Raw genomic sequence first — 24,774 nt, forward strand, 5'->3', positions numbered from 1 at the left:
GCTTCTTTGTAGGCTGCCTGTGCATTTGCTCCTTAGAATGTTGTGTTCCATTAACCACCTTTACAACTCTCTGCAGATCAACCCCCTTGGTTCCCACAATAACTAGAATAATTGCAAGTCCTGGTTTCTAATGGCGAAGCATTGTTTTTGGCCTCTTTTGCTTCAGGGCCCCATCACTCCTACTGCTGATATAATGAGCCATGTCCTATGACTGCTTCTCTGACTGTCAGTACCTGCTCTGTTCTGCAGAGGAGAGCCACTTGTGAACTCCTTAGTGATTCTGGTGCCCGTGTACCCAGGGCGTTCGTGATGACCTAGGTGAGTGGTATTGTCTTCTGGGTCATCCCATGAATATATCCTCTGCTGAGTCTTCTGGCTTCATATAATAGATCTATTCCAGCATGCCCATTTTCCTTAACCTTTTAGTCCATTCCTCCATGATCTGCCAGGGCAATTCAGGTATTTCAACTTTGTTCTTTGTGGACCATCATTTTTCTCCAGTCTCTTAGGACGTTTTCTTGCCACAAGTTTGCACAATCCCTGTGAATCTTTGCCAGGGAGTTCAATTTTGTATCTCAGGAGCATGCTCCCAAATGAATAAACTCCCCTCATCCAATAATATGTCCCATCTCCTTTAAGTCAGTGCACTCAAAATCCATTCTGTGAGTACCTCCCCATATTCCTGCTTGTACATAGCAGCTGATTCTTGCTACTCTTTGGGCACAGTCTCTTTTCTTCCTTGTTATGCTCAGCATATTGGTAGCTAAATTATTCTACCATTTAACCTTAGTTATTGGCCTGGCAACCAGGAGATGAGGTAGGGATATTAATAAAGGTATCCCTGTTGCCCTGTGAGGGAGTGACCTCAGCTTTTCACAACTGTGGGAATGCTAGCTTTTAATAGGGAGAAAGGGCCGGGCACGGTGGCTCATGCCTGTAATCCCAGCACTTTGGGAGACCGAGGCAGGCAGATCATGAGGTGAGGAGATCAAGACCATCCTGGCTAACACGGTGAAACCCTGTCTCTACTAAAAATACATAAAAAGTAGCCAGGCATGGTGGTGGGCGCCTGTAGCCCCAGCTACTCCCGGGACTGAGGCAGGAGAATGGCATGAACCCGGGAGGTGGAGCTTGCAGTGAGCTGAGATTGGGCCACTGCACTCCATCCTGGGCGACAGAGCAAGACTCTGTCTCAAAAAACAACAACAACAACAACAACAACAACAACAACAAAAAAAACAAAAGTAATTTTTAAATTTCCAAGTATTTAAGTATTTTTCCATTTATTTTCCTATTACTGATTTATGACTTGATTCCATGTAATCAAGGACCATATATTGTATGATTCCAATTCTTTAAAATTTATCTAGGTTTTTTTCTGACCCAGGACCGGCTATCTTGGTGACTAATCCATATGTACTTAAGAGAATGTGTATTTTACTATTTTGAGGTGAAGTGCTATGTGACTATCAATCTAATCTATTTTGTTAATATGTTATACAGTTCTCTTACATCCTTACTAATTTTGTGTTCTTGTCCTATATTATTGAGAGAGCAGTGTTAAACTCTCCAACTATAATGGAGACCCCAACTACAATTGTGGGTTTGTGGGTTTCTCTTTTCAGTTCTAACCATTTTTATTTCTTATATGTTAAATTTCAGATGTTAGGTATGTACCCACTTAGAATTCTTATGTCTTCTTTTTTAAAAACTTTTTTTTTTATTATACTTTAAGTTCTGGGATACATGTGCAGAACGTGCAGGTTTGTTACATAGGTATACACATGCCATAGTGGTTTGCTGCACCCATCAACCTGCCATCTACATTAGATATTTCTACTAATCCTATCCCTCCTCTAGCCCCCTACCCTGCTGACAAGCCCCAGTGTGTGATGTTCACCTCCCTGTGTCCATATGTTCTCATTGTTCAACTCCCATTTATGAGTGAGAACATGCGGTGTTTGGTTTTCTGTTCTTATGTTAGTTTGCTAAGAATGATGGTTTCCAGCTTTATTCATGTCCCTGCAAAGGATAGGAACTCATCCTTTTATGGCTGCATAGTATTTCATGGTGTATATGTGCCACATTTTCTTTATCCAGTCTATCATTGATGAATATTTGGGTTGGTTCCAAGTCTTTGCTATTGTGAATAGTGCCACAATAAGCATACATGTGCATGTGTCTTTGTAGTAGAATGATTTGTAATCCTTTGGGTATATACCTGGTAATGGGATTGCTGGGTCAAATGGTATTTCTAGTTCTAGATCTTTGAGGAATAGCCACACTGTCTTCCACAATGGTTGAACTAATTGACACTCCTACCAACAGTGTAAAAGCATTCCTATTTCTCCACATCTGCTCCAGCATCTGTTGTTTCCTGACTTTTTAATGATCACCATTCTAATTTTTTTGCATTTCTCTAATGACCAGTGATGATGAGCTTTTTTTTCATATGTTTGTTAACTGCATAAATGTCTTCTTTTGAGACATGTCTGTTCATATCCTTTGCCCACTTTTTGATGTGGTTTTTTCTTGTAAATTTGTTTAAGTTATTTTTTTTATGTGTGAGACAGAGTCTCACTCTGTCATCCATGCTGGAGTGCAGTGATACAATCTTGGCTCACTGCAAACTCCGCCTCTCAGGGTCACACCATTCTTCTGCCTCAGCTGGGACTACAGGCGCCCACGACTGCACCCAGCTAATTTTTTGTATTTTTATAGAAACAGGGTTTCACTGTGTTAGCCAGGATGGTCTGGATCTCCTGACCTCATGATCCGCCCGCCTCGGCCTCCCAAAGTGCTGGAATTACAGGCTTGAGCCACCGTGCCTGGCCTAAATTTGTAGATTAGCCCTTTGTCAGATGGATAGATTGTAAAAATTTTCTCCCATTCTCTAGGTTGCCTGTTCACTTTGATGATAGTTGCTTTGCTGCAGAGAAGCTCTTTAGTTTAATTAGGTCCCATTTGTCAATGCTGGCTTTTGCTGCCATTGCTTTTAGTGTTTTAGACATAAAGTCTTTGCCAGTGCCTATGTCCTGAATGGTATTGCCTAGGTTTTCTTCTAGGATTTTTATGGTTTTAGGTCTTATGTTTAAGTCTTTAATCCATCTTCAGTTAATTTTTGTATAATATGTAAGGAAGTGATTCAGTTTCATTTTTCTGCATATGGCTAGCCAGTTTTCTGAACACCATTTATTAAATAGGGAATCTCTCCCCATTGCTTGTTTGTGTCAGGTTTGTCAAAGATCAGATGATTGTAGATGTGTGGTGTTACTTCTGAGGCCTCTGTTCTGTTCCATTGGTCTATATATCTGTTTTGGTACCAGTACCATGCTGTTTTGGTTACTGTAACCTTGTAGTAAAGTTTGAAGTCAGTTAGTGTGATGCCTTCAGCTTTGTTCTTTTTAATATTTGTGCTTAATTTACATTTTATGAAATTATTCACATGGTTGCAATTATTCACATGGCATGAAGTCAGGCAGTCGGAGGGTCAGTGGCTCCATCTCAGAAAACCCCCTCAGCCCCATGCATGTGACTGCAGTGTGCCCAGTGCCACGGTCCATGCTCCAGGCAAGGGTCGATTAGGAGTGGACTCTTAAACCAGGTTGGCAGTACACTCAGCGACCCGGAGGCCATCCCAGGGGAGTCCTGCTAGCCTGCTCTTGTGCCTGTAGTGCAGCTGCCATCTGCATGTCTCCCTTGGGCTTCAGTAGCCAGGCAACCCCCATCTGCCCACCCGTTCCCCAGCCAGGACCCTAACCGCAGACTCCGGCACCAGACACTGCCACCACTGTCAACCAGGCCCTGCAGAGGCAGGAAAGCTGAACTGGCTGCTGAGCCCCTTCTGGTTGGCCACGCAGTACCCGTTTCTGTGGCCCCTGGACTCCTAGTGTGGGCTAAGGTGGAGTGGACCCTCGGGCTTTGCCACGGTGCAATGGTCCACCTGGAGACCATCCAAAAGAGAAGACCTACCAGCGCCCTAGGTGCAGCTGCCACCTGCACGTCAGGCACCGGCAGCAATGGTCAGACTATCTCTGATTCTCCATGCCCTCCCCACCCCCGCCTCAGCAGCAACCACTCCCTGACAGGACACTGAGGTAGCGGCTGTCGGGAAGTCGACTGGGCAGGTGCATACGGATGGATAGACTCTCAGCCTCATCCCGCCGGCCACGACTTGCTCATCCACTGGCGGCTCCTCAGCCCTATTCTAGTGGCCACGGAGTGGCATGCAGGCAGCAGCCATGGGAACCCCGATTGCCCCGCCTCACACGTGCCCATCACACGACTTGGGCGACTGGGTGATCAAGTCAGGTTATGGCCCCAGCGGCGCCAAGAGGCCAAGAACCGGCGCTCAGCCTCATCCCCGTGGCTACAGAGTGCCAAGCGCCAGGTCCTGCGCTCTGGGCTCGGGTCAGGGGCTGCTGGCAAGGGCAGCGCAGCCTGTGGGGCCTTTGGGCGCGGCCAGCAGCAGCTCCGGTAAGCCACGTCAGCCCACTGGCGCTGCAGTGCAGCGGCTACCAGCACCTGGAGCAGGGGTCGCCGAGGATTGGGAGTCCCCAACCAGGACTGCGCCTCCAGCCGCTTGGACCCCGGGCCTGGCAGGGCAGCGGCAAGTCAGGCAGTAGGCGGCAGGAGAGCAAGGCACGAGCTTCAGCCTAGGGTGCAGGAGGCGCGCACCCTCCGGCCGGATGGGCGGCGCACTCAGGGACCAGGAGGCCATCCCAGGGGAGCCCCGCCAGCCCCCGCTGGAGCCCGAGCTGCAGCTGCCACTTGCAAGTGGTGCGCTGGCTGCAGCGGTGGCAACCCCGGATCCCGTCCTCCCGCCTCGTGCCCATCAGCGCGGACCCAGGGGGCGACGCAGTAGCGAAGTCAGGCTGTGGGCCCGACGGCGGCACCAGGCGGAGAGGCGCCACTCGACCCTATCCCTGGGCTGCAGGGGGCCCAGCGCGGGAGGCCCCGCGCGTCGGGAGCATGTGGAAGACGGGAAGAGGGCGCGGGCGACAGTCAGGCCCTGGGGCAGGGCGCGCCTGGCGCTCCAGGGAGCCCCGCCAGCCCGCGGCGCCTCCGCAGCAACAGCCGCCTGCACGTGGCTCCGCGAGAGCTGCTAGGGCGGTTACTCTGCCTCGGGCCTGTAGGGCGGGGCCGGCTAAGGTGCGCGTGCTCGCTGGTCCTAACAGTTCTGTTGGGCGTTTCTGCTGAGAGGCGGGAGGCGCTGAGTGTGCTGAGGTCCGTGGACTGACTGCATTGCTTGTTGTTGCGCTTCGGAGGCGGCGATCCCCGAAGGCGAGATGAAATGTGACTGAAGCCGGTGACCTTAACCGAAAGTCGTTCCCAGGCTACGAGTTGCCGCCAAGGAGCGGCCTAGAGATGTTCGACGACTACGAGCCGGAGAGGTGGCCCACCCTCAGGGAGCGCTTGTGCTCAGATGGCTTCTCATTTCCCGAATACCGCATCAAATTGTCTCATCTGAGAAGGATCCACAGAGCTATCTTCTATGGTAGGCTGGAGAAACTGGAGTACCTTCTGCTCACGAGAAGTGACGTCAATAAGAGAGACAAGAAGGAAAGGTAATGGGGGCTGGGAGCCGGGGCTGCGGGAGGAGGCCTGCGGACGTGGGAGAAGTACCCGCTTCCAGGCTGAGGGCTGCGGGGCGGATGGGCCGGGGCTCGGAGTATGGACGGGGCCTAGGGGGTGCCTGGCTGGGGTGGGAGTGAGTGGAGCGGGGCCTGGGGATTGGGGGTATATGAGGTGGCGGGATGTGGAGTGAGTTGGGGGATGGGAGTGGGGAGTAGGGGGTGCTTGGGGTGGGGGTGTGAATGGGCTTAGATGGATGGAATGAAGGCTTGGGGGTCAGGGGCGTGGACGGTGTGGGGTGGGGAGATGGGGGTGAGGGTTCAATGGGATAGAGGACTGGAGGTGGGGCTGAGGTGTGGGGGTGAATGGAATGGGGGAAAGGAGTGCAGAGGTGAAGGGGGAGAATCCTGTCACCAAAGAGGCTGGACTTTCCCTGGCAGGCTCAGCCGCACCTGGGATGTGGCTGGGGCGAGCACCCCAGGGCATTTTCATGAGCAGCAAAACAAAAACAAAACTTCAGTTGATTTCCAATCACTCATCATGCTGCTTCTTTATAAATCATTTTAAAGTGATTTCACTAATAAAATTCAGCATGTACAGCGTTTCATTCTTAATGTACACGTTTTAAAGCATAATGTTACATACATTATGGAAGGTGCATAGTGAGAGAAATCATTTCCATAATATATCAACTTCCTGGCTAAAAATTCTTTGGCTGAAATCCAATATTTATTTTATATCAATGGACACCCATGTCAATATGGTTTTCACTGAGGGACCTTAGAGGGAAACTTTGAAGTGGGAAGGTGGTCTGTGTTCTTGAACAGAAAGACACAGTTTTCTAAAGCTCTGAGCTCTTTCTGTGTTTGTAAATTTTACATAATCCAAATAAAGTTATCAGAGTGTTAAAATTACTCGTGCTGTCTTTTACTATTGTGATGGCATTAAGAAAACTTTTGAAACGGAGTCAGAAAGACTTGCCTTTCTAGATATGAAAATGTGCTTAATTTCCACAAGTTATTTACTAACAGCTGAAACAACAAATCAGTGAATGGAACAGGTTAGAAAATCCAGGAACACCCCAATATGTGTAAGAATTTATTAGGTTGGTGCAAAAGCAATTGCGGTTTTTGCTGCAATTAAAAGTAATGGCAAAACCGCAATTGCGTTTGCACCAATCTAATAGAATTCGATAATGGTGACATTTCATATTAGTAGGAAAAGATGAATTACTCATAAATGAAGTGCCTGCTAACTATTTGGAGAAAACTGGCTAGATTTTTATGTCACAGAAATAAGTTCGTTATGGAATGTAGATTAAACATTTTAAATGCACAAAATAAGAAAGATAACAGAAAAAACACAAATGCCTACTTATATTGATACATGTTTATATTCCTATAAATATCACAGGCACACATTCTGAGGGTCAATTTAGCAAAATAAAAAATTAAAACCTCCTGTTTATAAGAAAAAATTAACAAAAGACAGTATGTACGTATAAATAATAGATAAAAAAGTGATTTTCATTTTACAGCGAATTCTTCAAATCAACAAGAACTCTCATTTAAAGTAGAGCAAAGCACTTTTTTTTCAGATATTCAAGCAACCTATGCACATAGGAAAAAATATTTAGTGTTCCTGGGAGGAGAAGGTATTTAAGTTAAAAAAGGAGTGAAATTCTGTTTTCTTTCCACAAGTTTGTGAGGGTAAAGAGTTAGCAGTACATACACTGCTATTTAAAGTTTACATTTCTGATGACTTTTCAAATAGACAATTTGTTGGTAAGTATCACACTCTAAAAATGTATGTGCCCTTCACCCATCAATTCCATTATACTAAAATATCCTAGGAAATAGAGATACATGCAATTTGTTTTTCTCAGCACTGCTTAAAATAGCAATGTATTTGGAAAACCCCTTATAATGGATTTTATAAATTTTATAAATTTATCAATAAATTTCAGTGCATCCATAGGATGGGACAATATGGGACCTTTGCAGGTGTCAGTGGATAAAGATGCATGTTGAGGTGTGAAGATGTACTTTGAAGAAAAGTTGGTTTGATTATACATATACACAAACAGTCTATGGTGTTTGTAAGCCAAATGTGTGTACAAAATATAACATTTCTTCTTTTCTGGCAGGTGTATTGTGATGTTTTTTCTTATCCGTGATGTATAAATGATCAGTATGTTTAAAACTTCTAATAAATGTTTTTTACTAATGAAATTATCCTTGGAAAAAGAAGAAATTTAAATCTTGCACAGAAAAAAATAATTTTCACTTTCTATTTTATTTTATTATTTATTTATTTGTTCATTTGTTTATTTTTGAGATGGAGTCTTGCCTTGTTGCCCAGCCTGGAGTGCAGTGGTACGATCTCAGCTCACTGCAACCTCTACCTCCCAGGTTCAAGTGATTCTCACACCTCAGCCTCCTGAGTAGCTGGGATTACAGGTGTGCGCCACCATGCCCGGCTAATTTTTGTATATTTTAGTAGAGACATGGTTTCACCATGTTGGCCAGGCTGGTCTCAAATTCCTGACCTCAGGTGACCCCCCTCCACCTCAGCCTCCCAAAGTGCTGGGATTACAGGTGTGAGCCATTGTGCCTGGCCTTATTTTTATTTTTTTGTTTATTGGTATCTTCTATGAACTTTTAGCCTCTTCAGAGGTAAAGGGAATATTTTTATTTGTGCTTATTTTATTATGCATAGATTTTAGTATGTAAATATGTTTTTATTATAGTTTTATTACATATATGTAAACAATTTTAAATTAATCATTTTAGTTTACCAGTGTCCTCATGAAAATGAAAACGAGCAAATATAAGTGATTATCACTATTCCAAAAGCACTGCTTTAATTTATAGTTTTTTTCATAATAAACTCCCCAACTGTATGTATGCATTCTTTCAATCCAGTTATTTATCAAGCATGATCTGAATACCTATTATGTAGCAGACACTTTCTACCATCTCTCAGGACTCTTCCACCCTTAACAACTTCATGTTTAGCTGCCCACCCTGAGCAAGCTGAGAGATTTAAAATGGAAGCATTAGGACTGAATCCCAATTGGATCTTTTATTCCTTTTTTTTTTTTTTTTTTTTAAACAAAAGCAATTCTGAAGTTAGAAAATAGTAAAAGATAACCTTTAACTGCCCTTTCAAAAACTTATGGCAGTCTCAAGTACTACTATTAATCATTGCAAATACCTAATTTATATAACATTCTATAAGTATTGAAAAAAAATGAACCATACCTATTCATTGAATCCTGAGTTTTCTTTGGATTATTTTTTTGAATATTGAAGGAAGAATTCCTTTGTTTAAAATATTGGTTGTTTTATTTTTGCCTTCTTTTTCCACAGTACTTTATTTAGGTGCCAATTATATGAGTAGAACTTCCTATTCTATGTACTGTATCCCACTTAATGTAAGGCATCATGGATTGGGTGATGCCACATTACTTTATATATCAATAAGATAATGTTTAAAATGTTGCCAGTTATAATTGTAATAAATAATGAATTGTAAACAGTATTCCAATGTCAGAAGATATTAATATGTAAGAGAATAGTAGTTTATATAAAAGAATAGTGAGAAAATGAGCATCTGCGAATGATTGAAATACAATGATACATCTAATCTTTAATAGATACCTCAATGTAGATATGATTGTATCATTTTACTTAATTAGAATGTCTTTGTAAGTAGTAATATCTAAAAATTATTGAGCTGTTATTTGTGTTAGAAAGTGTTCTAAATGCTGTACATAGATTCTTATGTAAGCATCTCAGCAGTGTTCTGTGGGATAGCTACTATTCTCTTATATATTTTATTGATAAGGAAATTGAAGCAAAGAAAGACTAGATAATAGCTAAGTGACAGAGCTTTAAGTAAATTTTAAGCCCCAATTAAACTGAATCCAAAAGCCAAGCTTTTTCTGTTAAATAGCCTGCTCTTTCATTAATGTGATGAGTAATAAGTACTAACAAAGATTGTACTTTCTTCACAAGAAAATTAAATATTTATTTTGAAGACAGAGAAATAACACGCTAATTAATGCTTACAGTTACCTGTTTTTAAAAATCCTGTCACTCTCGCAGGACTCCCCTACATTTGGCCTGTGCCACTGGCCAACCGGACATGGTATCTCTCCTGGTGTCCGCAAGATGTGAGCTTAACCTCTACGACCGTGAATGCAGGACACCTCTGATCAAGGTATATAGTAGCCGACTCTTTGAGCATAAGATGGATTTGGTTTAAGTACATAGAATAAAAAGAACTTATCTCATTGGATACCCCTATATAACTAGTTAGTAAATCCTATGGAGTGTTTACTTTGATTTTTCAGTATTTGCATGTTTCTCGGTCTAATACTGACAGGCTGTACAACTGAGGCAGGAGGTTTGTGCAACTATTCTGCTGAAAAATGGTGCTGATCCAAATATTATGGATTTCTTTGGAAGGACTGCTCTACACTATGCTGTGTATAATGAAGATACATCCATGATAGAAACACTTCTTTTTTATGGTACAGATATTGAAGAATGCAGCAAGGTATAGATCAACCAACGTTATTTTCAAACTATCTGAAATGCATTTATTTTAACATTGACACATGTAAGGGCCAATTTTTCATATTTGGAAGATCAAACATTCCTTGAATGAAAATATTTTGAAATGCCTTAACTGTCTAAGATTTTACTTTAAATACTGGAACTTTTAAAGAAGCATTATAGAGTACAACTTTTCTTCCTGTGCTTATGGTAAATAATTATAAAAACAAATGAATTACAATAAATTTATAATTCATGACAACTGAATTTGGGAAAGGGAATAGTTAAGTGGTTTTCCACTAAATTACTTTTTTTCTAATCAGTGTGAAGTGACACAGGAAAGTAAAATTTGCCCTTATTAATAGGCTTTATTTTAAATTTCAAAGAAAATTAAAGCATTTCACAATAAATGTCCTTCTTGCCGCTGTTGACAAGTATTGTATGTGAAGGTGATTTCATTTGAAAGTGATTCCTCTGTGGAAAGGCTTAAGAGCGAGAAATGAGGAAAAGGAGAGCAACCAGAAATGCACAAGCTAATTTGGAAATTAGGTAATGAGGGAAAATACTGTGGAGAGGGTTTTTGTGTGTTTTGTGGTTTGTTTTCTATTTATATGTTGAGACAAGGATCTCTTCAGTTTTGGGGATAATTATTCTTACTTTAGGCAAGAGTTTATGAGTTACAAAATTGCCTGGGGATCAGTTTTGGTAGGACTCTGAGGAAACCAGGTTGGCAGTGAATAGAGGCGATGAAGTGGCACACAGTTCAGCAGAGAGAAGAACACACAATTAATGGATATTATTCAATTCTGGCAGAAACAGCCACTTAGATAAGCATCTAAACTCTACTCTCAAGTCCACAATGTCTTGATGGGCAGGTGGGAGATAAGGAGCTTATAAATAGTAAAATCAAGTTGGATTTTGAGTTTACTAGTCTCTTCTCTACCCCTACCCAGGAAAAGTAAATGGAGTTTTCAGTGAACGGCTCTATCTTTTGCTCTTTCCTCTTTTTGGCCAAATCCCAAATGATAAAGGGCATTTGCCATGTGGGTGAGAGATGAGACTGAAGTGATTATCAACTGTGCTAGTCCACAGTTAGAATTGTGCATGACAGTAACCTGGGGAAATTAAAAGCAAATCTCTAAGTCTAGGATATCCCCTGATGATTTTAATATAGTAAATCTAATATTTACTATTAAATATTACTGGACATGTATGTTTTAAAATATTTCCTTGAAGCTGGGCATGGTGGTGCCTCTAGTCAGAGCAACAGAATAAGACACTGTCTCTAACAACAACGACAACAACAACAAATTTCTTGAGACACTGATAGGCTGCTGGTTAAGAACCACTGAATAGATAAGTATAATGTAAATTCTCATCTCTCAAAAACGTAAAAAATCTGTAGAAGAGTTGGATGATAGGTGCTGCTTCCTTTAAATTTCTCCTTTCCAATAATATTAGCCTGACTTTTATCTGTCTCTACTTCTGTGGTTGGGAAGTTAAAAGGACTATTATTTGCAGTATCTATCAGCTGAAGAATAACAGCTTTTCTTTGCCACCATCACTTATTCACTGCCATTCATAGGGTCGTTAGAAATTTACTATTGGGTACTCTTTCAATAAGTAGAGACTGATTCTTTCAAGACTTCGAGTCTCTTTGTTATCATTCTGGTGATTAGGTCAATACATCATTATTAAAAGCAGGGTTCTCTCAATTCCAATAGTAAAAAATTCTAAACCTTTTTTAAAAGCTGAAGCTCTATTATGGACTGCCTCAGTATGTCAGTTAAGTACATAGAACTATGGCATAATCAGGATAGCAGTTTTAAACACTGAAAACCATGAAGTTAGTAAGAATACGGAGAATACATGTAGGTCATTATTAGAGCTTTAATTGATAAGCCATTGTATTTTTATTTCTGATTTATAGTTTACCTAAAATAAAAAAATTAGGTAACAATATGGACACTAGAATAGTAATTTAAAATTATTTTAATAATATAGTTGCAGCAGTCCTATGAACTAATTATCCATTTGATGAACAATCTGGGAAAATTAAACATAAATTATAAATGCATGCATGTTGCAAAAGTGCTTGAAGTGGGTATTATGACTCTTAGTAACAATTTTTATTGCATTCTTGGACCTGTTTTGGAAAAAAATTCAGAAACTAAAGAAAGGAAGTATTTTACATGAAAATACTTGCTTTACATATAATCGCTTGGAGACATATCCATAGCAAATATAAAAATACAAGGTCTATAGTCTAAATGTGTCCCATAGATGTGTTTAGTTTGCCTCTATAAATTGTCTCAACATGGAAGGTTTAGGAGACTCACGCACAGATCTGGATTCCAGGCTTCTCTTCAAGAATCCAATCTGGTGTCCCTTGAGCCTATCTCACGTTTAGGATGCTGTGCAGAGGTTGCCCCTTTCTGTGAGGTGTGTGGTCTCCATTCTGCTACTGTGCCTACCTAGGTACTTCCTCAGGTCATCTCCCTTGCCTCTGTAGGGATGACTTTACAAGCCCTGTTTTATAGTATATTTTAGTAAATATTTCAAGGTTTTCAAGACATTTTATATCTATTTAAATATAGAGTCTGTATTTTACATAAATCCCTTAGTGATGGGGTTGAACTTTTGAATTTAGAAGGTGGTGTTTTTATAAACTATTTTTCTTTATATATACCATAAATAATCATCTTCCCATTAGAATGCATGTAAGCTTTTTAAGGTGAATAATGTATAGTTGCATAGGTTATGCATATTTTAGACAACATTATATTTTTCTCTTCAGCATTGCCTCCTAAACATGCAAGTAATTGGCCAGGTACAGTGGCTCAAGCCTGTAATCCCAGCACTTTAGGAGGCCGAGGCGGGCGAATCACGAGGTCAGGAGATTGAGACCATCCTGGCTAACACGGTGAAACCCCCTCTCTACTAAAAATACAAAAAATTAGCTGGGTATGGTGGCACACGCCTGTAGTCCCAGCTACTCAGGAGACTGAGGCAGGATAATAGCTTGTGCTTGAATCCAGGAGGCGGAGGTTGCAGTGAGCTGAGATGGTGCCACTGCACTCCAGCCTGGTGGGCAGGCGAGACTCTGTCTCAAAAAAAAAAAAAAATAAATAAAAGATGCAATAAATTTAGTGGCTTTCATTATGCTATAAATAACTAATACAGGTCATTATTAGAGCTTTAATTGATAAGCCATTGTATTTTTACTTCTGATTTATATTTTACCTAAAATAAAAAAAATTAAGTAAGAATTAATATGGAAACTAGAATACAAATTTTTAAAGGAGTTATGTACCAGGATCCTAAGATTATAATTACATAAATCTTTGCACCAAGGTCCTAAGATTGTAATCGAGAATAACATTTCATACAGAGCTTTCTGACAGCTAAGATAAAAATATTGCTAGAGAAAACCCATGGACTATTTAATAACAAGCAGTGAAAGTTCATTTGAAGCCTATCTCTGTTAATTCAGAGCCCAGCTCTCCGAATTAAAAAGAGATAGGCTTCAAATGAACTGTCAATCGTGTCAGATTCTCGGATGACAATGTCAGGTGCTCCTGTTCAGGAGGACCTGACATTGTCATCCGAGATTCTGACACCATCGATGGAAGAGAATCAGGCAAGTGTGTGTCACCCAGAGGAAACCTCCACCTTTACTGGTAAGCTCTCACAACCGTATCCCTGAAACTCTCATTTCTCAGATGTTAGTCTTCTCCATAATAAGTATTTACAAATAGGGATTAGGTGAAGTTCAAAAGATTCCTCAAATACTAGACACGTAATGCACAGTTTTGTAACATTTTTCAAACATGGGTGATCATGGAATCTTTCTTTTGGGATATAATGTGCAACTTCTGGTAAAGTAAATATCCTTTGGAATATATTAATAGTTTAAGAAACCCTGCTCTATAGGTAATAATTTAGAACATTAATAAAAATACCTGAAACATTTATTACTATGTCTTATTAGAGTTTGAGGACATAGAGAAAAAAATACAGCTCCTGCTCTCAAGAAGCTCCTGGCTCAGGTGGGAAACAATGAAATCCTTGAAATATGCCGTGCTAAATGCTGTGACAGAAACAAAGATTCTTGGAGCTGGTAAATGTTTGAAGTGAGCTCTGGAGATGACCAGAGTTCTTGTGGTGAGGCTGAGAAGGTTGTTTCCAGGGGAAGGAGTAGAACCTAGAAAAGCGCCGAGGAGTGAAAAAAAGGGACCACCTCTTATGTCCTTTCAATTGTATATATTCAAGCTCGTACGATCTTATGTAAGGTTTTCAGTTCAGTTGGTAAATATGTAATTTTGTGATTATAAACTGTTGCTGTTGTTTTACAGTATGAATATCAACCACTTTTACTTGCTGTGAGTCGAGCAAAAGTGAACATGGTGGAATTTTTATTAAAGAAAAATGCAAATGTAAATGCAGTTGATTTTCTTAACAGGTACAGACCTTAGTTCTTATTGTGTTGTTTTTAAACCTGAGTGTCATTTTAGAGTGGTGGCAGTCACTCAAGTCAGAAATATTACATTAATAAGAAGACTAACTTTTAATTATTGGGATATAGTGAGAAATATCAACACAGATCATCACTTAGGTAGAAAAACGATTATTTGGACTGAGTAACATAAAGAACAGTGTATAGCAGGATTCATCTCTATAGACATTATACACATAAAAGGCTTCTATATTGACAGATATTTGTTATTTGTAATATGATGTGGTGTTATTTATAATGTAATAATGTGATGCTTTTGATTGTATGATCTTACATTAGCTGTAGGGGTTTCATGTTAGTTTTTCATTTCTGCTGTGTTTTTGTTGTTTTTAATTGATATGGGAAGAGGGAGAAAAGATAGCTTTAAATTGATAAAACTTTACTTTAATGAAGACAAGCTTTAGATTCACACAGGACTGGGTTTAATCCCTAGCTTTCCCACTTGCTAGATGTGTGACCTTGGTAACATTACTTATCACCAAGTATGTTTTCTTCTGTGAAAAGGAGGGTAATAATATATCCTTCAAGGGTGGTTGTGTGTAAATAACATCATATATACATAATGTTAGAATGTCCCACTAACAGAGCAAAGTGCTGATGTTTTGGAAACAATGGCTGAGCATATAAGTATGTGCTTATATATATGTGTGTGTGTGTATATATATATAGTTTATACACACACACGTATACACACACACATATGTGAATATAATATATAATATATATTACATATACACACATTGTAATGTGTAAGTAAGTATATAATGTAAGCAACATAACGTAATGTCTAATATATAATATACAATATTTATTATATATATATAAAATATATAAAATATATTTTTTGTATGTATAAATTTATATATATTGTGTATATATAATATATATACATAAAATATATATTACATATATGATGTTACTTATACAACCACCCTTGAAGGATACATTATTATGTATCCTCCATATATATATATATATATATGGTGTTTAATGCCTAGCACATGCTTATCAGCATCATTAACTGAAGTTACGACTACTATTAGCATTCCTATTAATATTATTGTTTCAAGCCTGCAGATAGCTCTTATCTGACCCCTTAGCTGATTTTGCATTATAATACATAATATCAGACTAGGGAAGAAATGAATAATTTTTCACTTAAATTTGCCTACTGTAGATAGGTGACCTGAGCATAGTTTCTTGCCCATCAAAGGACTTTCAGTTAGCAACTTTATGTCATACCACAGTGGGACAAGAGGCTTCCTATTTGTTCCTTGCTTTTAACCTTTGTGGTAATTTACAAAGATAAACCCTTGAGCACCCAAGATGCTTGTTTCTTAGTACATGTAATTGGGTTAATTCTGCATGGACAGGCAACATATTAAGTTGATAAAGTATTTAAACTTAGCTTTTAAAATGTCATTAAAGTTTTTAATTACCTCTCTGTTATTTTAGATCAGCCCTCATACTTGCTGTTACTCTTGGTGAAAAAGATATAGTCATTCTTCTTCTGAAGCAGCACAATATTGATGTGTTTTCTCGAGATGCATATGGAAAGACTGCAGAAGATTATGCGATTGAGACTCATAATAAAGTGTAAGTCTTTACATAAAAAGGCTAGTGAACACTAAATTGAAGTTTAAAATAATTGTAACAACTGCATCTTATATATCAGGTGAGATTTCATAATTTGGTTCAAGTAGTTTTCAAGCGACAAATTTTCAAGTTTTTAAGTTTTCAAGAGTTGTGCAACTTCGTCAGCCAGAAATCAAGCAAAAGACTAGATAAGTAGCAGTAGGTGCAGGATTCTTGATATTGAAACTTTTAGGACTTTTCTCCTTAGGGATTCCAATGTTGTTCATTTTATTTCAAGCATAGGATAAAGTAGTTTCACATCTTTGATTTTTCTAATTAGTTATTTGGTTCTCAAAATGTCCAGCTTATCAAAAAACCTTGTGCTGTTTACTGGGGACCATCTGCTATAGCCCGATCCTTGAATTTTTCAAGAACCTATGGGGTTCCTTAAGTCCAAGGAAGACAATGAGTTTCTACAAGTCAGAAGGAGAAGGGGAAAGGATATTCTAATCATTGCTTTGTTTTCATTGATTCTGTTGCTGCTTTCTTGCCATTGAAAGAACTCTTGTAGTCTGGTAATGATTAACCTTTGCCACCAATCTTCATGTTGATCCATAAAAAGGCTTCAAACTTACACATACTTTTTTTTAGTTCACTTGCACATACTTATATGCTTATTGTTTCCAAAACAGCAGAACCTTGCTCTGTTGGCTGGATATTCTAACTTTATCAGCACACATACTGAGCAAATTGACACTTTCACCCACACTCAAAACCTGATGTAAAGCCCACATTTTAGCCTGGGCTTCTAGACCTTCATGGTGAGTTATTTTTGAGTCCCTTTTTTTTTTTTCTCTTTAAAGCAAATATTAGTTGGGATAGTTCTAAGCTGTCAGAGATATTCAAATAATGTTGTAGAAAGAGATCATGGTTTTTTTCTTTATTGCTACCAGATCTGTACCCTGACACTTTTTAAATAAACAGTGTAAGAGCTTTTCTCAGGTAGGGGAAGCTTCTATGCCATCTTTCCTTAGAGTAGTAGGCATCCGCTTGTGGTTGGCCCCTTAAGTGATCTGTTGTCTTTAATAATGAAGATCTCTCAAGCTGCTTGCATCACTATCTCAAGTTTTTAAGATTCTACCTCATAGGAAGCCATTCATCAGAATTATTTGAGTCTCAAGTTGCTTAGTTAGATTTAACAGAGCTAAGCCTCATCCATGACTTATCAGCATTTATATGTAAAAGTAAGGCTTTGTGCTTGCTTTGGCAGCACAAATACTAAAATTGGAACAATACAGAGAAAATTAGCATGGTGAAGCATTTCATAATCTTGCAGTCACGGGAAGGTCACTTGACTGTTTGCTGGCTAGCTAAGTAACAGTTTGAATCAAAACAAAATGGGTGGCACCTTATATTAGAATTGTGATTTTTCACTACAAAAATATTTGTGTAAGGTGATCTATAAACTGAGAATGGAGGTAAGTAACACAGGGGGTGTTGTGTAAATATTTTGTTAGTATGTATCTTGGAAATGAGAAAATGTCAATTTTCATCTATTTCATGGAACTTAAAAAACATGAATGTAGGGTTTTGTCTTCCATGTCAGTTGGAGATAACATCACTGATGGCGATTAACCATCATTCTAGCAAACATCTGATGTTCAGTTAGAGTCTGTAGAGAAGTAATAGTGGTAGCCCAAGCCAGATCTTGACATCTGTTAATTTTCTGCCCTTGGAACTGATGAGCTCAATAATAGTGAACAATCATGTTACCTATTTTAATGAAATAATGTATTCATAAATAAGTTTATTTAAAAATTATGAAATGGTTGAGATGCCCTTAATTATAAGCCACAAATAATAGAACAATAAAGCAAAATTAGGACTTAACATTTTTCTTAAACAGAAGCATTTAAATTTTAGAACCTATGAAAAACTACACATTGGGTTTGATTTGGGATTTCAGAATAGTTTCAGCAATAAAGTTCAAGAGCAAATTCCACTGCTTTACTATTTCTCTGTGAATGTTAAAAATGCTACTTCATTAAACCTATATAACAACCTAGTGAAAGAAGTCAGTAAAATCTAAAAGAAGACATGGCGCCTAAGAGAAGCAACTTACAAGAGCAAATACCTGTTGGCTATAGAGCCAGGACCTACCAGTAAGAGCCAGGAAGGTGACTTTCCATTACGTCAAGCCGACGTGAGATAGTTTGCTGCGCTTGCTTCATGAGTACTTCACCTGTTTTTATTATTTAATTAGAAAGGTACTAAGAAGTTTGTAGAGCTTATAGAAGAGAAGTGTATAGGATAATTAACATCCTGATATTGTTTAAGATACTCTAATAATTTAGTATATTTGGTAAATGTTTTTGATAATAGTATTAAAATATTAATTTCATTTGTTTTTATACATAGCATTTTCAGACTAATTTCTGAATACAAAAGAGAAAAGACATCTGAAGAGCTTCCTATAAATAGCAATCCAGGTAAGATTTCTGATAGTGAATTACTCTTGATGGTACTACCACGGATAAAAAAGAATAAAGATGTTCTGGTTACAAAAAAGCAGTTTAAAAAAATCACTGTTTAAATTGCACGCTTTAAAAAAATACTTTCTTAGTAGTCTAGATTTTATAATTATTTAAAAAGTTAATTGTAGATAATTTATACTCTCAGTATTGTTTGAAAAAAATTATTGTTTAATTATGGTTCCTAATAGTCTAGATAATCTTTTTGTGTAAATAAGAAAATTTTTAAGTTATTATGTTATATGTTTTCTTTATAGTCACGTTATAATGAATTAGACTTTTTATATAATTAGAACTTCTATTTAATTTGTAAAATAAATTCTTTGCAGTTAGTAACTGAATCAATAATTACAGTTGACCCTTCAACAACATGGGATTTAGTGCTGCCAATCCCCATGCTGTTGAAAATACATATTTGGTATGTTATATGTATTAAACATATTGTATTCTGAGTACAAGAAAGTAAGCTAGAGAAAAGAAGCTTTTGCAGTAGTTAAAGCTGTAGTTTCCTTGTAGTTCAGTCCTTAAACTACTATCAGTCTAGTGTAAGGTATTCACCCATTCATGGTAAAATAAAGTAAATTTACTCCATTTACTCATTTTAAAATGTTGGTCTTTTTCTTGCCAGGCCTTCTTTGTTTTATTTAATTTTTTATTTATAAAAACAGTAAGAGTTGGTAGGTTTTTTTTCCTGTGAAAACCATCAGTGAAGAGGCCATCTTGATCTAGGAAATATAAACATATTTATTTGGTGGCAGTAGAAATATAAAGCAGAAACAGAAAAGAGGTACAGTTAACATGATTTACTGAATGTAAAACATTAGTGGGGAGAGAGAACTCTTGGATCATTCATACGTTTCCAGGTTGTGTACCAGCCTTTATACTGCACATGAGAAAGGAGTAGGACGTGTTCAGTGAATGGAGAAGTACAGCTGGTCAATAGGGAAGAATAACTTCCCTTCCCTCCAACTCTGAGGTTGGAGTTGCAGACGTAGAATGATGTTATTATAATTATTAGGCAAAGTCAGCGATCTCAATGAGCTGTCCATGATGCAGATGTAGAATGAGAAGGCATCCAGTGACAAAACCCTGGGAATGTTAACATTCCCTCCCGCCCCCAGAAAAAAAAGAGTTGGTAAAGGAGAAAGCAGTGGCTAGAGAAAAGTAGGAGAGGAGTCAGAGGAAGTGATGTTGCAAAAATAAAAAATGTGAGAACTTCAAGGAGGGAGTATGAATTCTAACAAGTAAGATTACTAAAAAGTCAATTAGATATAACTTTTAAAAGCTCTTTGGCGGTGCCCCTTTCAATAGAACCATTTTTGAGGTGTAATGTGGGCCACTGATGTGATTGGTATGTCTGGTGTCCAAATATGGAGGAATAAATCTACCAAGATCCCGCCTAACTCTTTTGTAACTGCAGAAGCTACATGCACAGGGTCAGGGAAAATGGTCTTGACTTCTGAGTACATGTGCCCACACTTTTACTGAATTGTCAAAACCTAAGGGTAATGTGTGAGAAAAACTGTGGTCTTCTTATCAGCTCCTTGTGGAAATACTTAATTTGTACTGAAATCCCTGATAAGTTCTTCTGGATGCATTCTGAAACAAAAGTCTGGCAGCAGTAACTGGACCCAGCTTGTCCAAAGCACATACATCCAGACTCCCTCCGACATGGAATCATAACACAGCCACATTTCGAGAGTTTCGAGTTTCAATCAGAAGTAGTTTACAGACGAGCAGTTTGGAGAAGCTGACATCTTTTATCTAATGTCATGGAGAAAAATATAAGGTGATGTGCTAAATATACCAAGTCTCTGTGTTCTGGCACACTTTGTTTTAGTGCAATTCCCTTTTCATGACCTCTTCTAATAGCTCAGCTTTTACTGTTTTCTTTTGAATTTCATCCCTAAAGAAAATATTATTAGAACACATCCCTAAAGAAAATATTATTAGAACACATTTGAATTTCATCCCTAAAGAAAATATTATTAGAACACATTTCTAACATAGGTATTTTTGACAACTATATATAATTTTCTTTTAAGAGAATTAGCTACTTATTCTCAAGTATATCTGGTATTCTATTAATCTTTAATGCTAAACTTCTTTATATCTTTAGCACAATGACAGTGTAAGTGATGATGGTTCTTTAAGATTTTAAGTTTCTTTTAAATTTTCAAACTTTAAATGTCTTTTAAATTTTCAAATCAAGTTAAGACACTTAAGGTGTCTTTTAAATTTTCAAACTTGACATAGTTTTAATGTAAAACACTTTTCTGGTATTATATTTCTTCAAATATTGCTAATCTGTTACTTAGCTGGAATATTTGGTCAGTTGGATTACCACACCTTTAACCATCTATATAAAACTTTCTTGATTTTTTTTTTTTTTTTTGAGATTGAGTCTTTTGCTGTTCCCCAGGCTGGAGTGCGATAGTGTGATCATAGCTCACTGCAGCCTCAAACTTCTGGGTTGAAGTGACCCTCCTAACTCAGCCTCCTAACTCACTGAGACTGCTACAAGCATATGCCACCATACGAAGCTAACTTTTTTATCTTTTGCTTTTTAGAGACAAGGATCTCTCTCTGTTGCCCAGGCCAGTCTCAAACTTTTGGTTTCAAGTGATCCTCCTGCCTCAGCCTCCCAAAGTGCTGGAATTATAGTCACGAGTCATTGTGCTGGTCCATAACTTCCTTTATTCCCCCAGATAATATTAAAGTCCTATTGACCCTTAATAATAAAAATCCACTGTTTGGGAGGAGAAGTGGATAACTCATCCTACATTTTAAATGCAGTTTTTGACTTTTTGACCTGTTCTGTGAAGAATTGCCTTTAACAGATGGTTTTTAGTTTTAGATATTTTTAGTTTTGTAAGAACTTAAGAAAAAAAATTAGAAACAAATTAAATGAGCTATATGATCAATAGTACGGTATTATACTATATCCAATGGCTACATATATTTCTATAATTATCACAATGACCTGAATGATGCAAATTATTTTATGTATGTTTTTACTAATAGATTTTTTTTGAGACTGAGTCTCGCTCTGTTGCCCAGGCTGGAGTGCAGTGGTATGATCTCAGCTCACTATAACCTCTGCCTCCTGGATTCAAGTGCTTCTCCTGCCTCAGCCTCCCAAGTAGCTGGGACTATAGGTGTGCGCCACCACGCCCAGCTAATTTTTATATTTTTAGTAGAGATGGGGTTTCACCCTGTTAGTCAGGATGGTCTCCATTTCCTGACCTCGTGATCCACCTGCCCCAGCCTCCCAAAGTGCTTGGATTACAGGTGTGAGCCACCGTCCCCAGCCTACTGATACATTTTAGAGACAGGGTCTCCCTCTGTTTCCCAGGCTGGAGTGCAGTGGTTATTCACAGGTACAATCTCCACTGCAGCCTCGAACTTTTGGTCTCAAGCAATCTTCCTGCCTCAGCCGTTGGAGTAGTTGGGAGTACGGGTGCGTGTCATTGCACCTGGCCTGATCCCCAATTATTACAAAAGAAACCTTGCTGAGTTGAAGACAATTGACGGTGATCTTTTTGTTTCTCTTCTAGAAGCTTTCATACTATGGAATATATTTTTAATCATCCATATTCTTTTTTTATTCTGGTTAAAATAAGATTGCTGCTTGTTTTTCATTTTTTTTGGCATAATTATTTCTATTCCTTTATGGATTTATTCATGCGGAAATAAAGGAATCTCAAAGGCAACTGTCAAGGAAAACAGATTAGGGAAAGGTATTTTATAAACAGCCTTCCGATTGTAGTCACATGTCACATCACCTAAAAGAAAACTCATTTCATATAATGCAGTAGTGTTGGGGTTTCCCAAGACCACTTCTGTGTTTAGTGATTCACTTGGAAGGACTCAGCAAACAGTCCTACTCAGGGCTTTGATTTGTTTCAGTGAAAGAATAGAAAGTAAAACTGGCTCAGGGCAAAGGGGCATGTGGCAAGTCTTGGGGAAGCCAGGCACAAGCTTCCAGGAGCCCTCTCCTGTGGAGTTACCAGGATGTGCCGAATTCCTGTAGCCTGGAATTTTGACAGCACATAGGCGGTGGTGTCTACCAGTATGAGTCTGACTAGAGACTGACACAGTAGCCAAGGTTTTTATGGAAGCTGGTTACATAGGCATTCTCTCTCACACAGGTACAAGAATTCCACACTTCCACAAGAAAAGCAGCTGCTCAGAGTCAGCCACATTATTTATGCAAACAGTTTAGGCACAGTGAGCTACTTTTCTCAGTTAGGAAATGGTGACAAACCTTTAAAATGCAAATTTCCAAACAGCAGCAAAGGGCCAATTTTGCATGCAGGCTTTTCTAAGAATGACAGTCTTATGACTGTTATATGAATTATTTTTTTCACAGCAGTTATAGCCCCAACTTAATTTTAGTTATTGTCTTAAAAATTCTATTTAATAGTGAATAATATGGTGATATAACATAGCATGGTGCTTATTTCATTTGTGTCAGTTGCAACTTAATATGAAATATTAAGTTTCTGTGCTGTTAGATTTTGGAATTTTGGTGAATATTTAACAGGTTTCTATACCGAAGTTACTATGGCAATATTAGATAATTATAATCTGTTCTTATTTGATTAACCTTTCAGTAAAATGGTTAGATAAAATAAGTAATGATTTCTGATTTAAAATTAAAAGATTTGTTTCATTTTAATTATATAGATGGTTCAGTTTTGTTTTACATTTTGTTAAATTTTTGTTTATAATTATGAAATTTAAAAAATCAATCATTTATCAGTTATTTTCTTGCCTGTTAATATAGTTATTTGCTTTATGTATTTTTATATACTATAATTCTGGAGAGAATATTCATATTCTGTTTCAAATTGAGTACATCTTGCTACAATATATGGTAATAGAAGATTCAGTGACAATCTTTTAAAAAAAATTAATAACTTTATTTTAAGAGCAGTTTTACATTCTCAGCAACATTGAAAAGAACCTAAAGAGATTTTTCATATACGCCATCCCTCCACACATGCATAGCTCCCCCCATTATCAATATCTCCCACCTGAGTGGTACATTTGTTACAACTGAGAATCTTACATTGACGCATCGTAATAATCACCAAAGTCCATAGTTTATATTTAAGTTCACTCTTTGTATTGTACATTCTTTAAAGTTGGACAAATGTATAATAAATGTACCCGCCATTGTAGCATCTTAGAATACTTACGCTGCCCTGAAATTTGTCTCTCTTTTTTTATTCCTCCCTCCCAACTAACCCCTGTCAACTACTAATATTTCTGCTGTCTCCATAGTTTTGATATGTCCAGCATAGTCTTATATTAAGGATAATATAGTGGATATCTTTTTCAATATTAAAAACCATAAATTTCCAAGATAACAATGTATTCAATTGAGCTATCCATTGTGCTTTTTTGCTTTTAGCTTATTAATGTAGAATTTAATGGCATATGCTTTACATGTTGAAAAAGCATAATTTATATGGACATTTGCCACATAATGGGAGGGTTGAGGAAAATGACTTCATGCTGCATACTACACAGCACTGACTGGATCATCCTTCTCTGTGAGGTGGGTCCAGATAGACTAGCAGTGGAAAGGGACAATCTCGAGAGGCTGTACTTTATAAAACTGGAGTCAGTAGGCCGGGCGCGGTGGCTCAAGCCTGTAATCCCAGCACTTTGGGAGGCCGAGGCGGGTGGATCACGAGGTCAGGAGATCGAGACTATCCTGGCTAACATGGTGAAACCCCGTCTCTACTAAAAATACAAAAAACTAGCCGGGCGTGGTGGCGGGCGCCTGTAGTCTCAGCTACTTGGGAGGCTGAGGCGGGAGAATGGCGTGAACCCGGGGGGCGGAGCTTGCAGTGAGCTGAGATCCCACCACTGCACTCCAGCCTGGGAGACACAGCGAGACTCCATCTCAAAAAAAAAAAAAAAAAAAAAAAAAAAAAAAAAAAAAACTGGAGTCAGAAAGTCTTTCCTATTTACCTTGCAATTGGAAATAAGATCAGCTAGTGAA

General features: G+C 38.4%; 1 protein-coding gene across 1 annotated transcript in view; it reads left to right on the forward strand.

Moving 5' to 3' along the window:
• Positions 1-5,367: 5,367 nt before the first annotated feature.
• ANKRD36C (ankyrin repeat domain 36C) overlaps positions 5,368-24,774 on the forward strand; it is a 176,876-nt gene continuing 157,469 nt past the window's right edge. The window contains exons 1-6 of the mRNA XM_077958762.1: positions 5,368-5,567; positions 9,684-9,798; positions 9,964-10,137; positions 14,492-14,598; positions 16,108-16,248; positions 18,646-18,716. Of these exons, the coding sequence (XP_077814888.1) occupies positions 5,368-5,567; positions 9,684-9,798; positions 9,964-10,137; positions 14,492-14,598; positions 16,108-16,248; positions 18,646-18,716 (808 nt within the window). The remainder of the gene's footprint in view (positions 5,568-9,683; positions 9,799-9,963; positions 10,138-14,491; positions 14,599-16,107; positions 16,249-18,645; positions 18,717-24,774) is intronic.

This window comes from Macaca mulatta, chromosome 13, assembly GCF_049350105.2.
Source record: "Macaca mulatta isolate MMU2019108-1 chromosome 13, T2T-MMU8v2.0, whole genome shotgun sequence".
Taxonomy (NCBI): domain Eukaryota; kingdom Metazoa; phylum Chordata; class Mammalia; order Primates; family Cercopithecidae; genus Macaca; species Macaca mulatta.